A 15584-nucleotide genomic window follows, 5' to 3' on the forward strand; every position below is an offset into this window, starting at 1 on the left:
GAAAGACTTTGTTCTAACAACAACCACATGTGTTAATGCTCTCTTTCCTTGCTTAGGTCACACCAGCCAGACAAATGTAATACCAATGTAATACTTTCAAGCCGAGGGATAGGATGGAGCACACGAGTTCGCAGGCTCTGCTGCAAAATACTTTATTAATCACAACATGTTTCAGATCAACATGGATCCTTTATCAAGTGTAAAATACAAAACTCCAAATAATTTAGATTTAACACAAAACCCACCTTGATGCTCCTCCCTTAGTGACATCACAACCTCTCCAATTACTCTAGATTGTGATTTGTCTGAGGTTTGAATAGTGTGGGCACTGACAATCTGAGATGTGATAAAGGCCGGGTAAGTTCATCTCAGTTCTGATACCTTTTGAAGCTTACACAAAGGCAAGCAATCAAAGTAGCCAGACTTTAATGGAGGGCCACACAAGGGGGGGGGCAAGGGCCAGATGCACCACAGGGGCCGCCAGTTGAACAGCATTGATCTAGGGGTGGTTTATTTTTCTTTCTTTTAAAATTCTTTTTATTGAATTTTCATTAAAATATAGCAGTCCCAGTTACCCTGGAACTATGGGAAAAAAATGATACATTGTCAGCAAAAAACATGCCTAAAGTTGAAGTTTGCACTTATATGTACTGCATATACCATGTGCTTTTTCAAAAGAACAATGGCAATCATAGTCAAGATAGTTTGCCTTTGTGGGAGTGGGTGCAAAGTACAGCTTTTGATGTGTTTTTCAAAAATTATGTTACAGGAACAGTTCAGTGTGAAAATTAAAACTGTGTAAATAGATAGGCTGTGCAAAATAAAAAATGTTTCTTATATAGTTAGTTAGCTAGCCAAAAATGTAATATATAAAGGCTGGAGTGAACAGATGTCTAATAAAACAGCCAGAATCCAACTTCCTGCTTTTCAGCTCTATAACTCTGAGTTATTCAACGACTTGAAGGGGGGCCACATGGTACATTTTTGTTCAGTGAGTTTGCAATTGCTCCTCAGCATTCAGCTCAGATTCAAAAGCAGATATGACCCATGTGGCCTTCCCTCAAGTCTCTGATTGGTTACTGCCTGGTAGCCAGGGTAACCAGTCAGTGTAAACCAAGAGAGCTGAAAAGCAGGAAGTAGTGTTCTGACTGACATGTTATATATAAAATCACTCCAGCCTTTATACATTACATTTTTGGCTAACTAACTATATAAGAACCATTTTTTATTTTGCACAGCCTATCTATTTACCCAGTTTTTATTTTTACACTGTACAATTCCCATAAGGTCTCTATGTTTACCAACTTGCACATTAGTTGTTGAAATACATATTTTCAACTGTTTTGTACTATAATTAAATGACTTACAAAATTATAGGGTTTGTGGAGGATAATTAATGGGTCTTAGTAATGGCTTTTTTGTGTTTACAAAGAAAAAGCAGATTACTACTCCTCAGGGAATGTGAGTGTACACTTTATGAATTAGCCATGTATTCTATATTTTATGCTGTGTTTATTGTTATTCACTACTATTACTCATTTAACCTACTGTAAGTTAGTGTGCCGTGCCACAGAGGTGGATGCTATAATCAACAAAGTAGGGAGGGGTGTGTGTATGGATGCTGAGTTTTCATTTGGAGGGGTTGAACTTGATGGACTTTGTCTTTTTTCAACCTAATTTAACTATGTAACAAAGTGTTCCCTGTGATAAACCTATATTTCTGCAGCAAATGATAAGCATCAATTCCCTTTCTGAGATATGAACAAATGATACACTTGAGCTTCTCCATTTTTTCTTTATTGCAAGAAAAGATCACGGATCCTTGTGGCTTCGATCCAAGGAATATATGTGGAAGTTTTTGTGAAGACACTTGGTTTATTCTCCACTGTACAGCCAACAGGACCAAAACTGACTATTCCGTGCACTTCCCATCTACCTCTTCCATTTTGGCAAACAAATGGCCCACCAGAATCGCCCTGTAGCAAATAGATATGTTTGATTACAAAGGGAACGAGATTAGCAACCAAAAATGTTAAAATGTCTCTAGAATTGTCTAAAGATATTACAATGTATTGTCTGTAATAAGTACTTTTTAAAAAATCTCCCCAATGGCCACAGGTAGGAAGACCAGACTAAATTAAAACAGTTCAGTAAAATGTAAATACACAAAAATATTTGTAATAAGACAATTAAAAAAAATATTTTCTTAATTCTTAGTTACCTTTTATTATTTACTATATTTTCTTAAGTTTGTTTTTTATTTGATTGTACTAATGCCTTGTTTTTAATGTCCTACACAATGTGACCATTTTATGATACATCCAATGGTTGTATTTACTGTTTAATAAAACAAAAACATGAACTATGCCAGCAAGTGCATACTGTGTTTGTCAGCTGAGAAAATGTACTGGAGCTCCAATGGTATGGGTCAATGGAACAACAGAAAGTTGGTCATACCATGTATAGCGCCCATATAGAGTAGAGATGCCTTAATGTATAATTTATTTGTTATATTGGAATTACACCATGTGAAAGAACCTACCTTTGTTCTTCTGTGCATTTTTTCAAAGTTGGCTGAGTGAATAATGTTATGCACTCAGTTTTCCACCTTACATTTGCTCGCAGTTGTATTTCAAAATGCCCTTAAAAACTGAAATACTATTATTCAAAAAGCTATTTACATTCTCTGCAATTCTGCTGGGAATGCCTATGACTCTGAGAATTAATGAGCTGAAAGGACAAGTACTTTGTAAATGAGTAAATGCAAGGGGTGCAGTTAGCTGAGGCCTGTATTTTGGTAGAAAATAACAGAACCCTGTTAAAGGGGACCCGTCACCAAAAAAAATATTCCAAATCCGATTTTATCATGTTAGTCAAGCAAAATGAACTTTAATTACACTGTATACATTATTTGAATCTTTTTTCCATCAGTCTGGGAACTCATAATTATAGAAAGCAGACAGGAGTCATTTTGTGGACTGTTATTAAGGCAAGCCTTGCATCATCTCAAAATCTTGTTTGTGCACCAGAATGGGGGACCTGATGTCCATCCCCATGCACTGGCTACACAATTAAATGGTTAAGAGAACTGTGGGGAGTACAGTTACGTCTAGGAAGTGCTGAATGGAAAGTGAAAGCAATTGCTTGCCCCACCTCTATGCCTACACCTCTATACAGCTTTTTATGTCTGGGTGACAGGTCCACTTTAAAAAAGTAAATGGCATAATAAAAGATCATTTTGTGATGACAGTATAAACATGGTTACATAGTAGATAACACACATTTTTCAAGTTTAAAATTTTGTCCAAGTGAATCCTGCCATTTAGATGATCCAGGGGAAGGGTGTGGGGACCCCAAAGCCATCTCTAATATGTCTGCGTGAGGAAATATTTCTTTCTGACTCCAAAAGAATCTGTCTATCTAATGTATGTAAAAAACGTTTTGTGCATTAAAGGGCCATTAACATCAAAAAGTAAATTTTTTTTATATCTATATTTGTTAATCTAAAAGCTACAAATAAGCTATTTCTGGCCCTGGTTGGACACCGCTGTTCAACTGGGGTCCTCAACCCCCTCTTGTGTAGCTCCCACTAAACTATGCCTGCTCTGATTCCTTACCTTGTATAAACTTTAAACGTTTGACTGTAAAATCTTGCATTGTTCACACCTGTAATCCCTCCTGCATTGTTCACACATGTAACATTAAAGCCCTGTACTGTTAATACCTCATACCCAGACTGAAAGTGTCCACATTGTTCACCTGTTCACACATCATACAAACTGCTAGAGGGGCACCAGCATTGTGTCACTGCATCCTGCTCCATTCTGCCTTCCTTTTGCTACTGTTTCTCCTACTCAGTGTAACTGGAGTAGCCTCAGTGGAACATAGTTTTTACTATTGAATGCTGTTTTTGTATATTCTAGGGTGCTGTTATCTGGTGACTTTGACAGTGTTCTGCTAATGGGCTGCTGGGAGGGGGAAGGGTGATATCATTGCACTGCAGCAGTAGAGTGTCTGAAGTGTATCAGAGCACATGACTGGAGGCACCTGGAAAACTGACAATATGTCTAGCCCCATTTCAGATTTAAAAATTAAATATAAATAAATCGTGTGCTGTTTTGAAAAATGGATTTTAGTGCAGGAATCTGCTGGAGCAGCACTATTAACTGATGCAAAAATCACATTTTCCATTATTAGGTTTTAGGTTTGCAGTTTTTGTCTGACCCTATTATATTACATTCTATTGAATATTTAGTATATAGATTTATGCTTTGTTACCTCCATTTATAGCAAGCAAGGCCAGAATGGTGGGTGCACGGGCCACCACGGCTGCAACCCCAGGGGCCCCCGCACCCCCTCAAGGGGTTCCTGCCGTGCCCCCACACCTCCCTACAAGCGCCACCTCCTCCCAATCTACTCTCTCTCCTGAAGGCACGTAAATTAAACCTACCGTCAGTGCGTCGAGGAAGGGAGATCAGCGGCCTAGGCCTGAATTGGGTCTGGGCCGGTGGTCCCACCAGGGCCAGGGCCCACTGGGTTTTTTCCAGGTGCCCCGTTGGCCCAGTCCGACCCTGATAAAAAGCCAACTAAAAAAAATTAGCTTAAAGGGGGCCTGTCACCCACACATAAAAAGCTGTATAAAAAAGTTCTTTGCAAATTTAACATGGAATCAAAATAATTTTTTCATTAAAATATTCATAACTGTTATTAATGTGTTTAAAGGAAAACTATACACAACAAAAACAATGTAGGTATTGCATAAAACATCTCATATGTAAAACCTTGCTTCATGTAAAAAAAACATTTTTCTAGTAGTATGTGCCATTGGGTAATCATAAATAGAAAACTGCCATTTTAAAAAAATAAGGGCCATCCCCTGGGATTGTACGATTCACTGTGCACACAAACATGCCAAACAAACTATACTTCTTAGGTCACATGAGCCAATTAACAGACAGAGTTGTGTCTCTTGCGTCAACACTTCTTCCTGTTACAGTTAGAGCTGCAGTATTTCTGGTCAGGTGATCTCTGAGGCAGCCCACAGACCATCATGAAATAGGGGTTCAAGGAAAGAGATGTAAAAGGGCAATATTTACTTAAATAAATATTCCAGTTTGATAAGATTCTTTAATATGCCACTTAATTATATATAAACTCTCTGTTGCTTAAGTATTCATATATAGCCAATCACTTTCACTTTCCATTCAGCACTTCCTAGATGTCACTGCACTCTTCATATAACCCCCCCCTTCTCACCATCTATAATGCATTGCATGGTTATGGACACTAGGTCCCCTAATCTGGCACATACTCAAGATTTTGGGGTGATACAAAATTTTCCCTATTAACAGTGTCCACTGCTCGCTGTGATAGTGAGTTACCAGGCTGAAGCAAACAAGAAATAAATAATTGATCTAGTATAAAGTTTGTTTTGCTCAGTTAATATATGAAAGGATTTGTAATTATTTCTTAGAGTAACAGGTCCAAACAACTAGTTTTCACCCGCCAGGACTTTTTAAAAGCCTAACTAAGGGGCCGATTCACTAAGCTCGAGTGAAGGATTCAATGAAAAATACTTCGAATTTCGAAGTATTTTTTGGGTACTTCGACCATCGAATGGGCTACTTCGACCTTCGACTATGACCTTCGACTTCGATTCGAACGATTCGAACGAAAAATCGTTCGACTATTCGACCATTCGATAGTCGAAGTACTTTCCCTTTAAAAAAAACTTCGACCCCCTACTTCGGCAGATAAAACCTACCGAAGTCAATGTTAGCCTATGGGGAAGGTCCCCATAGGCTTGCTAAACTTTTTTTGATCGAAGGATTTTCCTTCGATCGTTGGATTAAAATCCTTCGAATCGTTCGATTCAAAGGATTTAATCATTCAATCGAACGAAAAATCCTTCGATCGATCGAACGAACGTTTAGCGCTAAATCCTTCGACTTCGATATTCGAAGTCGAAGGATTTCAATTCGAGGGTCGAATTTCGAAGTATTTTTTACTTCGAAATTCGACCCTTAGTGAATCTGCCCCTAAGAGTCATTTAGGGGATTATTCAAAATCAGAATTTTTAAATAATAAATAAATAGGATTTCCATTCGGCAGTCGAATATCGAGTGTTAATTAACCCTCGATATTCGACCATAAGTAAATTTGCCCCTAAAAAAATGTGAAATTCAAATTTAAAAATTTATCATGTACTGTTCCTATAAGAATTCAAATTCGACTATTTGCTATCTAAAACCTGCCAAATTGGTGTTTTAGCCTATGGTGGATCTCCTACAATAAATTTGTAGGATTCGAGTTTGCAGGTCGATCCTATTAATCCGAATTTTAAAAAAAAAAAAATTTTTTAATAAAATTGGTAATTATTTTTTTAAATTTCGAGTTTATGGTTGTTTTTATAAACTCCCATAAACTATAAATTTGACCCTTGATAAATATGCCCCTTACTGTTCAAATAAGGTGATAGTATGTTGTTATTTGTTGTAATAGTAACTATTATTAAATATGGAGTTTTGCTTTATAAATAATTTTTATAAATTTTTGAAAATAAAGACAATAACATTTTTAATTTCACTTTACCTGACATGCAGCAGGAGGACCTCCAACATCACGAAAACCAGCACATATCATTGATTCCCGTATTCTATCACCCCAGAATTTCTTCTGCCTGCATGTCTTTGTGTCGATGATTGGTAGCCTGGCTTGTTTCAGAACTTCTGAAAGTGTTACATTTCCTTGACCACCTTTATTAAACAAGTTATAGAAATATTCAGAATTTCCCATATAAACCCCACTTATTTTACTAATGTACTGGTGTGCATTAGTCAACATATGCTCTGTAGGTTTTCCACAACGTATACATTATCTTGAACAAAAAGCTTTCACATTGGAACAGATTTACCGTATACTATATATTATTATAAGCAACAACAATAGTGGAAATTCCTTTGGATATAGCTTAGTATGGATGTCATTTATTATTCAAAATTTAGCCCTACGATTCTTGCATAAGTACCTACACAATATTACACTACACTCATGCATATTTACACTTACACATTTAACATTTTGGGGCGGGTGGAGTTTTACGCACTCACAGCACACAATTTCAAAAATGAATAACAATATTAATATTTTAACAAATCAGTTCAGAGAGACACATTTACCCATTATAGATTTGGGAGAATGTTTAAAAATATATGGTTTGCTGGGGTGAAATGTTTACCCTTATAAAATGCTTTATAAATCTAGTTGTTTAGTTCTGGGAATTTTTTTGAGTAAGTAATCTCTATAAACCTATACATATTATGAATTGGAATGTTCAGGTGACATGGGACTTTCCAAATTATTTGTGTTCTCATACATAAAATAGGTTTCTGATATGCATTTTTAGAATGTGGAAGTGAAAGCGGAATTATACAAAAACTTTTTAAGCTTACATGTCCTGAAAAAAAAGAAACTTTTTCTAGGTAATATATAATACCACCCCAAGAAATGGGGAGAGTACAAAATGTAAAAAACTGAGAGCAATGCATTAAGGACAGACCCACGTTATGAAGTATTACTGCCTACTGGTGGGCCCCCCAGTTCCACTTGCAAACTCACCTTCTACCCCCTCTCCTGTGCTTTAGCAAGTTCAGCATGCGCATTGCACCCACCCTTTGCTGTCACTCACTTCCTCACTTTGTCCCTGGCAGTCATTCCCCGCCACCATGTCAATCACTAACACCATGTATCTATCACCAGTCTCCAATTGTGCTCTAAACTGCCCCCCCCCCACCAACTGTGCCCTAGGCAGGTGTCTGTCCTGCCTACCCCTAGTTCTGGCCCTGATTAAGGAACTTGTACATTAGGTTTTGTAGTCCTTTAAGTGTTACAGCTTTGAAAAGAAAGAAGTTTTAAGAAGGATGCACACCGTGGTCTTACCTCTGGTATCCCCCCATCCAGTCACCCAACAGAAGTGCCCGGGATGCATAGCCATTTCTTTTTTTGGAAGACAGGCATAGTGTATGAAATGTGTTGTTATTATGTCTTCTACTGACTTGACCAAAGCAATGTCGTAATCCAGGTCATTAAGCTGAGGGTAGCTAAAACGTTCATGTCTGTATATGCGCTTTACAGAGTAAACCTTTTGTGTAGCTTCTGTACGGTTGAGATTATGCTTTCCAACAACAATCCTCCAGTTTGCTGCATCTTCTACCTTCCCCCTTATCAATGAACACATATAACATGTAAATACATATTTATATTTATTGCCTTACTACAGACACAGGCATATTCAGTTGACAAATATGAAGAAGTTACCATATCATACCTTGTAAACCTATTATAATTAAAGCTTGTTAATATTATTATTGTTGTTGTTATTTTTACTTTTCTGTGTAAATATTTTAAAAGGCAGTTTTGTAGAATAAATATAATAGATGATATTTTACTTCCAAATAAATATATAAAACACTTAACTATTTTAAACACTTACTTCTGGAAGCAGTGGGCGGCAGTGAGAACCCAGTTCTTATGAATGAGTGTCCCCCCACACACATGAGCATATTTCTTACCTCCTCGAGGTTTAACCTTGTTTAAACAAAAGGAAATGTAACATATTTGTAATACACTGCATATCACTGAAAAGTACTACATGTTAAACACTATGTTCACTAAACAAATCAATTGACTAAATGGACATTCGCAAACCTTAGGTGTACTAAAGTTTACTTGGCACACTTTCCTCACTGCTTTCTATAGAAAAACATGGGAATGCTGCTCTCTATGGTAAACACTGATGGTGATGGTGGACCCCCATGCAGAAAAGCTTACTGTGGTGTTTTGGTGCCTGCCTGTTACCACCAGTGAGATAACCTTGGCTCATAAATGTTTACATGCACTGTTAGTCTATTTCTATTGTATTTTTAGAATTGTATTTATTAATGGGTAAAAGTTAGAACTCACCATTTGATAATTATGGTTCTAAAAATCACATTGGAATGAATATAATGTTTTTATTAATTAAGCTCTAAACTCACATTTTAATAAAGCTGCCCCGCAATAGTAAAAAAAGGAGTGGCAGGCAGATATATCACAAACATTGTGTCATAGGCACCCTTTCTTTTCAGGATCACATACATTAGATAAAGAAAGGGAATCAGCTAAGGGGAAAAAGTCTAGACAATATCAGTGGAAGACATTGCTGTCATCTAACAAATATCATCAATTTTCCTTGCTGAATGGCGTATCGGTACGTACCAGGGTAGCCCTTCCCCCCTGCTCCCATCAGAAGGACCCTCCCCAAAACCACGTCCATCTTCCTGTGCCTTTTTTGTTCTTCTGCTTTTGCTCCCATTGGAAGCTACATTTTCTTTTTAACATTGGCATTTGGCCTGCCCATAAGACGTCCCCCAGCACCTCATATCTTGCAGTCTTCTGGGCTTCAGCTTCTGAAGCAGGTAGGGCACTGGTGTGCAGTGTTTGGTATCTTAAAGCACTGAGTATCTTGACTGTACTACATATGCAGATAATTAAGGCTCCTGCATTAGAATAACTTACAATATACTAAAATGTACCCTGAACATTTTTCTATTGTAAATCCTGCTTTTCCCTTTTTCCCTTTATATTTCTGAAATCTGACTTTTCTGCGAAAACAAACCTGAACTGAGTAAAGGTAAAAACATGTTTTCTGAATATTATCTATATAGCCATTGACCTTTTAACTTCATTTTATTACATTTAACTTTGTTGAACTCAATATACTATGGAAAAAAGGCAGACAGAAAAAAACAATGCTCAGACACCCAGACTAATTTACCTGCAATGAAACCTGCCAAGGCCAAGAGAAGGGACGCACTTCATTTCCAGACACAATCCTTTCTGCTGTGTTTTGCTGGAAAAATGCAACACCACAATCTGCTGGCCAGTCTAGAAAATTCAATAAGTAAAAGCTGAAGCATGAAACAGTAGGGACAGGACAAATATTTTTCATAATGTTTCTAAATATAAGAACACTACTGTGGGTATACACTACTATTTTATGCGCTCTTTCCCAAATTGTGTCCCACTTGTAGGGGAAAACACTTTTTCCATGATTATTTACAAATATTGGATATAGGCATTTTTCAAGAAAGGGTCTTCTGGCAGGGTATGCATATTTTGGTACAGTTGGGAAATCAGGCCTCTATATGGAAATGTACCCATAGGGGCCGATTCACTACGCTCGAGTGAAGGATTCGAATGAAAAATACTTCGAATTTCGAAGTATTTTTTGGGTACTTCGACCAGCGAATGGGCTACTTCGACTACGACCTTCGACTTCGATTCGAACGATTCGAACGAAAAATCGTTCGACTATTCGACCATTCGATAGTCGAAGTACTTTCCCTTTAAAAAAAACTTCGACCCCCTACTTCGGCAGATAAAACCTACCGAAGTCAATGTTAGCCTATGGGGAAGGTCCCCATAGGCTTGCTAAACTTTTTTTGATCGAAGGATTTTCCTTCGATCGTTGGATTAAAATCCTTCGAATCGTTCGATTCGAAGGATTTAATCGTTCGATCGAACGAAAAATCCTTCGATCGATCGAACGAACGTTTAGCGCTAAATCCTTCGACTTCGATATTCGAAGTCGAAGGATTTCAATTCGAGGGTCGAATTTCGAAGTATTTTTTACTTCGAAATTCGACCCTTAGTGAATCTGCCCCTAAGTATTTTCTCAAGGGGTGTAGGATTCACATGTACCTATTGACCAATTAGAGTCAGAGAGTGTGAGTTAGAGTGCCCTGCTTGCATCTGTTGTATCATATGTAGGCTTTGGTACTAAGCATGATAGCAGACAATAGAAGATTACTTATATGGAATGGATAGGACCAGGGGAACTCTAACTTTTTGTAGGAGGCCATATAATAGGGGATTACCAGGCTAGAGTTTGACATAGGTGGGCCACCTCATAATATTTACCAGTATAAGGGATTGCCAAACCTCTTTATTTCTTGCTAGCTACTGTTTGTATTTGCAGATGTACATAAATATTTGTTTGAATGCATTTCAGCATTGTGGTAGTGGCTCAAACAGGCAGTGTTTCAAAGAGGTATAGCAACTTAGGTAGAATGTTCACTTTGAAAGCAGCTATAAACCCTAGCAATGAGACTGTATGCTGTTTCCACTCCTGCATATCTAAAACTATATTTTTTACCAAGGGTATGTAGTTTGCTTGATACAATCTATGGTACTGGGGTGTTATAAAAACTCCAAGATACTTAATATGAGATGCTCTCTATTAATAATTAAAATTGGATTGAAGGATCTTCTTAGTTCACTCGTCCATATTAAGTGTGAAGACTTCAGAGATTGATTAATTCATTTTGTATCCCGATAAGTGTTCATAAACCAGAGCTGGGCCACCTGGGTAGCCCCTTCACCCTACAACATTGCGCCCTAGGCACATGCCTCATCTCCCTACCCCTAGTTACAGCCCTGCCATAGACTTGTTGGGTATAATGTAGATTGAGTAGGGACATATGGGGATTGCAAAGCATTAGAAAGACTTCATAAGTAAAATGCATGGTTCACACACCATCAGTCGAATAATGCATGTGATCTAATCAGTGCTCAGAACTGCTTGGCTTATTTGGGAACCTGAGAGCTATGGAGAGAAAATGATTCCATGTCCAGCGTTTGAGTTTCGCAGTGAGAGATACAGTAGTATATTGTGCAATGCAATATTGGATCAGCTATTTACTTTGGAATTAATAGGGGCCAATTAATAGGGAACAATATAATGACCCCTGTTTATGGGGCTACATGCCTGGTATAATTGCATGTATAGGCGAGAATATAGCCCATTATTATATAATGTTACATATATTATTTTGTAGCCTATATATTATCTGAAGCTTTAAAGTGTGATTCCTGGAGCAAGACAACATCGCTGTGCTATGAGTCAGGAAATTGAACTCATTTATGGTACCATTCATTTAGCACTTGCAGCTTTTCAAAGCTTGGTGCTCTGCACCTTACTCTAGTTACACCTTTTTTGGTACATATGGTAAAATATAGGCTCATTTACAAATGGGGAGATGTTTTGCAAAATGCAATAAACAGGTGCTAAACACTAAGCAGGGCTTCTTTGCACTTGTTTCATCACAGCCCTTGTGCCTGTAGCTACGATACTTAAGCTTTAATAACGTGTGCCAGCCCAATGGTGGAACAGATTTAGCAACTCGTCCAGGGAATCTTAAATGTATGTGGAGTTTTAATGTAGGTCACTGACATTCCAGTTTGTTGCTCTTATACTGCATAGTGCCAATTTCACACAGATATTTGGCATTGAGGTGCTCAGGTGAACATATGACTGAGGTTAATCACAGGATATGTAGAATAGAAGCTTATTGCCAAAATATAGTATTCTAAATTAAAACAGCACATAATAAACATTTCTGTATATAATATTATATAAATGTGTGTGTTTATGTACACAGAGAACTTACAAATATACATTGAACAGCTATACTGAGATATAATGCATGTTACACACAGTATAAGCAATAGTAAGTATTCACAATGTTATCCATAGAACAAGGGAAAATAAAAACTATTACTGTACCTGTTTTCGCAATATCAGTATGGGAAAAATAAAAAAAAATTCTGGTGTTACTTACCAAGGTGCAGGAACTTTGGATAAATTCTGTGCTGGGGTAAAGCAGCTTGTGCTACTGATAGCACAAATGGCAGGAAAAATAAATCTTTTAAAATCATTTCCAGGAGACTGAACTAACAAAATGAAGGCATTGTTGGTATTTATACAGCACAGGAATTGTCATAACGAGTGTTACACAGGGGACCAGTGGTGTGATAAAAAGACTTCAACAATACAGCCTGTTGAAAACACATGGGCCTGGATGGTTCTGCCTGTGCCCAGCATTCTAGGTACAAACTGACACTGGGATAAAATATCAGCACTTTTACAGTGCAAGTCAAAAACAAGCTCAGCCAGGATCATATAAGAATGCTTAACTTTTAGTTGGTTGACTGGTTCTCATGCTTCATATTCACAAATTATATTAAAATTATGATATTGGTTCTACATGCAGTTAGTTGAATTGAATCATTGCAGTTTCTAGAAAATGCTAATCTTATAGCTTTTCTTAACATACTTCCACTTTTTTTTGGGTCAGTTCTTAAACACTAAACAAAAGTTTATTTGTTGAATTCAATCTTTCTGAACCCCTTCCACTGACTTGGCTCCTTTAGGGAGACCAACCCCCCAGTGGGAACTACTGCTTTAGAGTTTGCTTTTTACAAGGTTAAAATAAGCATACGGTCACTGGGCACACCTAAACCTAATTGAAGGTGTGCAGTTTCGACCAATATAATACCCTTTTCCCATCGGTCACAAGAATTTCTTCACACCTAAAGCTGGCCACACACTTATAAATAATGTGATTATTGGTACATGTATGGTCAAGTACGGACTGGATCAGCGGTACGGAATGCATTTAAGGACTCCTGCTGCTAAATACCTGTCTTGCATGCGATGTCCTATGCCTTCAGAATGGCGCATCGGTTGCTTTTACCGTCAACGATCGTCCAAATCTGCAATCACACCTCCGTTCTCTACCCTCCCTTCTCAGCCATCAGTCATACGAACTCTGCCATAAGCCTTCAGCCCTCAGCCTTCAGCCCTCAATACTCCGCCCTCAGTCCTCTGCCTTCCGCCCTCAGTCCTCTTCCTTTTAGTCCTCTTCCTTCCGCCCTCGCTGCTCAGCCCTCGCCCCTCAGATCTCTCTTTTCAGCAGACAGTCTTATCCATAAGTTTATAAAGTGGTGAGCGAGGGCGGAAGGAAGAGGAGGACTGAGGGTGGAAGGCAGAGGAATGAGGGAGGAAGGCAGATGACTGAGGGAGGAGGATGAAGGGCAGAGGGCAGAAGACTGAGGTCGGAAGTCTGAGGGCAGAAGGGTGCGGGGGGGGGAGTTTGTATGACTGACAGCTGAGAAGGGAGGGTAGAGGACGGAGGTGTGATTGCAGATTTGGACGATCGGTGATGGCAAAAGCAACCGATGGGCCATTCTGAAGGCATAGGACATCGCATGCAGGACAGGTATTTAGCAGCATGATGTCCTAAAATGCATTCCGTACAGCGGGACACAGCAAAAATAGTGATCCCCATCAGCCCATAAATGCTCCCCTTGCCTGAAACACTTTCTGACCTCTTCCTACCTCGACTGTTTTTTTTCTCTTTCTTCCCTCTGCCTGCTAATTAAGGGGGAGGAGTAAATCAGGTAAATTCTGACCAGGCTTTGTGTTCTTTGGTTTGAAACCTCAATAAGTCCTTGACTACACAGCAAGTGTGGAAGCTGCTAAGCGAGTGTTGCATGTGATCTAAGTGCTGCATGTGAATTAATTGTTACCAGCGTTTAAAACCAAAAAGGCTATTTTAGGAATTCCACTTGGGAGACTGTAAGTACCCAGTGTAAATGAGTGCAAGTGGGTTTGCTGGTATTTATCAGTGTGTGTCTCGTTACATGAATGTGGTGTTGGAGCAGCAGTTCCATGCAGTATTTACATGTGAGAGATGTGGGTGGGTTTTCATCTTGGAATCCTAGGAACTTGCAGCACTGAGGGCAGTGGCAAAAAGTAAGAGGAAAGGAGGCTGACAGAGCAACCACTGGCAGGGGCCTGTGTAGTGGGGGGTGGAGAAGGGGCAGTTGAGGCTAAAAATGGAGATAGGTTTGTGACAGTTAGGAGGGGAAGTAGGGAACAGAAGTGTAGGGGGGTTGGTTCACAGCTTGTCCAAAGCAACAGATTCACCATTTTGGCTGAAGAAGCTGGGGAGGACAGCTCTGCACTGGCATGTATGGAGCAGGTTGACTCTCAGAGCACCCTGGGAGGCAGTGGCTCTAATATGGGTGGTGGGGGGAGTGCAAGGAAGGAAAGGCAGGTTCTGGCTATAGGGGATTCAATTATTAGAAAGGTGGATAGGGTAATCTGCTGCAAGGATCCTTCATGACGAACAGTCTGCTGCTTGCTTGGTGCTAAGGTTCGGCATCTGGTGGAACGAGTGGACAGATGGGGCTCCGGAAGACCCGACGGTCTTGGTACACATAGATATTACCTGTGCCACAAGCAACGTTAAGAAGACAGCGGGAGCTTAGGGAGATTTAATACGAGGCTGAGGGATGGGGCAACAATAAAGGAGGAGAGGTATGTCTGTTTGTTAGGCAGGATTTGAAAACTAATATAAAGGAGAAGGTGATGTTAGAAAATGAGGGGGGCAGAAGTCTTACGGGTGGAGCTCTTCACCGTTTGTAAAGAATCCAGCATATTAGGAGTATGCTATAGACCCCCAAATGTAAGTGAGAAGGAGGAGGCTAAGCCCCTGATGCAATGGGGCCCCAGGAAATTTTGTCGTATTGCCGTGATTTCTGATGGTGGCCTTGTGTGTACCCCTAAATAATGAAACCAATAAAAATATTCACAAAGGGTTGCTTATTGGAATATTTTGCAGTGGTGACATTTTTGTTAGTCTAATGTCTATTTACCAAGCTACAGTTAATGTAAATATCACATTCTGAGCAGTAGATAG

At 39.0% G+C, this 15584-nt stretch overlaps 1 protein-coding gene across 1 annotated transcript; it reads right to left on the reverse strand.

Annotated features, from left to right (window-relative positions):
- Positions 1-1781: 1781 nt before the first annotated feature.
- LOC108703379 (elastase-1) lies at positions 1782-13040 on the reverse strand. Its single transcript, XM_018239455.2, has 6 exons — positions 12660-13040; positions 9815-9924; positions 8492-8586; positions 7939-8219; positions 6592-6755; positions 1782-1976 (listed from the first exon to the last, which is right to left on the reverse strand). Exons 1-6 carry the CDS (start codon positions 12754-12756, stop codon positions 1797-1799), a joined length of 927 nt encoding a protein of 308 aa, XP_018094944.1. The 5' UTR covers positions 12757-13040; the 3' UTR covers positions 1782-1796.
- Between the last annotated feature and the right edge of the window lie 2544 nt (positions 13041-15584).

This window comes from Xenopus laevis, chromosome 7S (genome assembly GCF_017654675.1).
Source record: "Xenopus laevis strain J_2021 chromosome 7S, Xenopus_laevis_v10.1, whole genome shotgun sequence".
Taxonomy (NCBI): Eukaryota; Metazoa; Chordata; class Amphibia; order Anura; family Pipidae; genus Xenopus; species Xenopus laevis.

Coding starts and splice junctions, on each gene's coding strand:
- LOC108703379 (XM_018239455.2), bottom strand. CDS start 12,756: ATGATTTTAAAAGATTTATTTTTCCTGCCATTTGTGCTATCAGTAGCA. Junction 6,756..7,938: donor TGGATGGGGGGATACCAGAG/GTAAGACCACGG, acceptor TGTTTAATAAAG/GTGGTCAAGGAAATGTAACA. Junction 1,977..6,591: donor GTCCTCCTGCTGCATGTCAG/GTAAAGTGAAAT, acceptor TATTTGCTACAG/GGCGATTCTGGTGGGCCATT.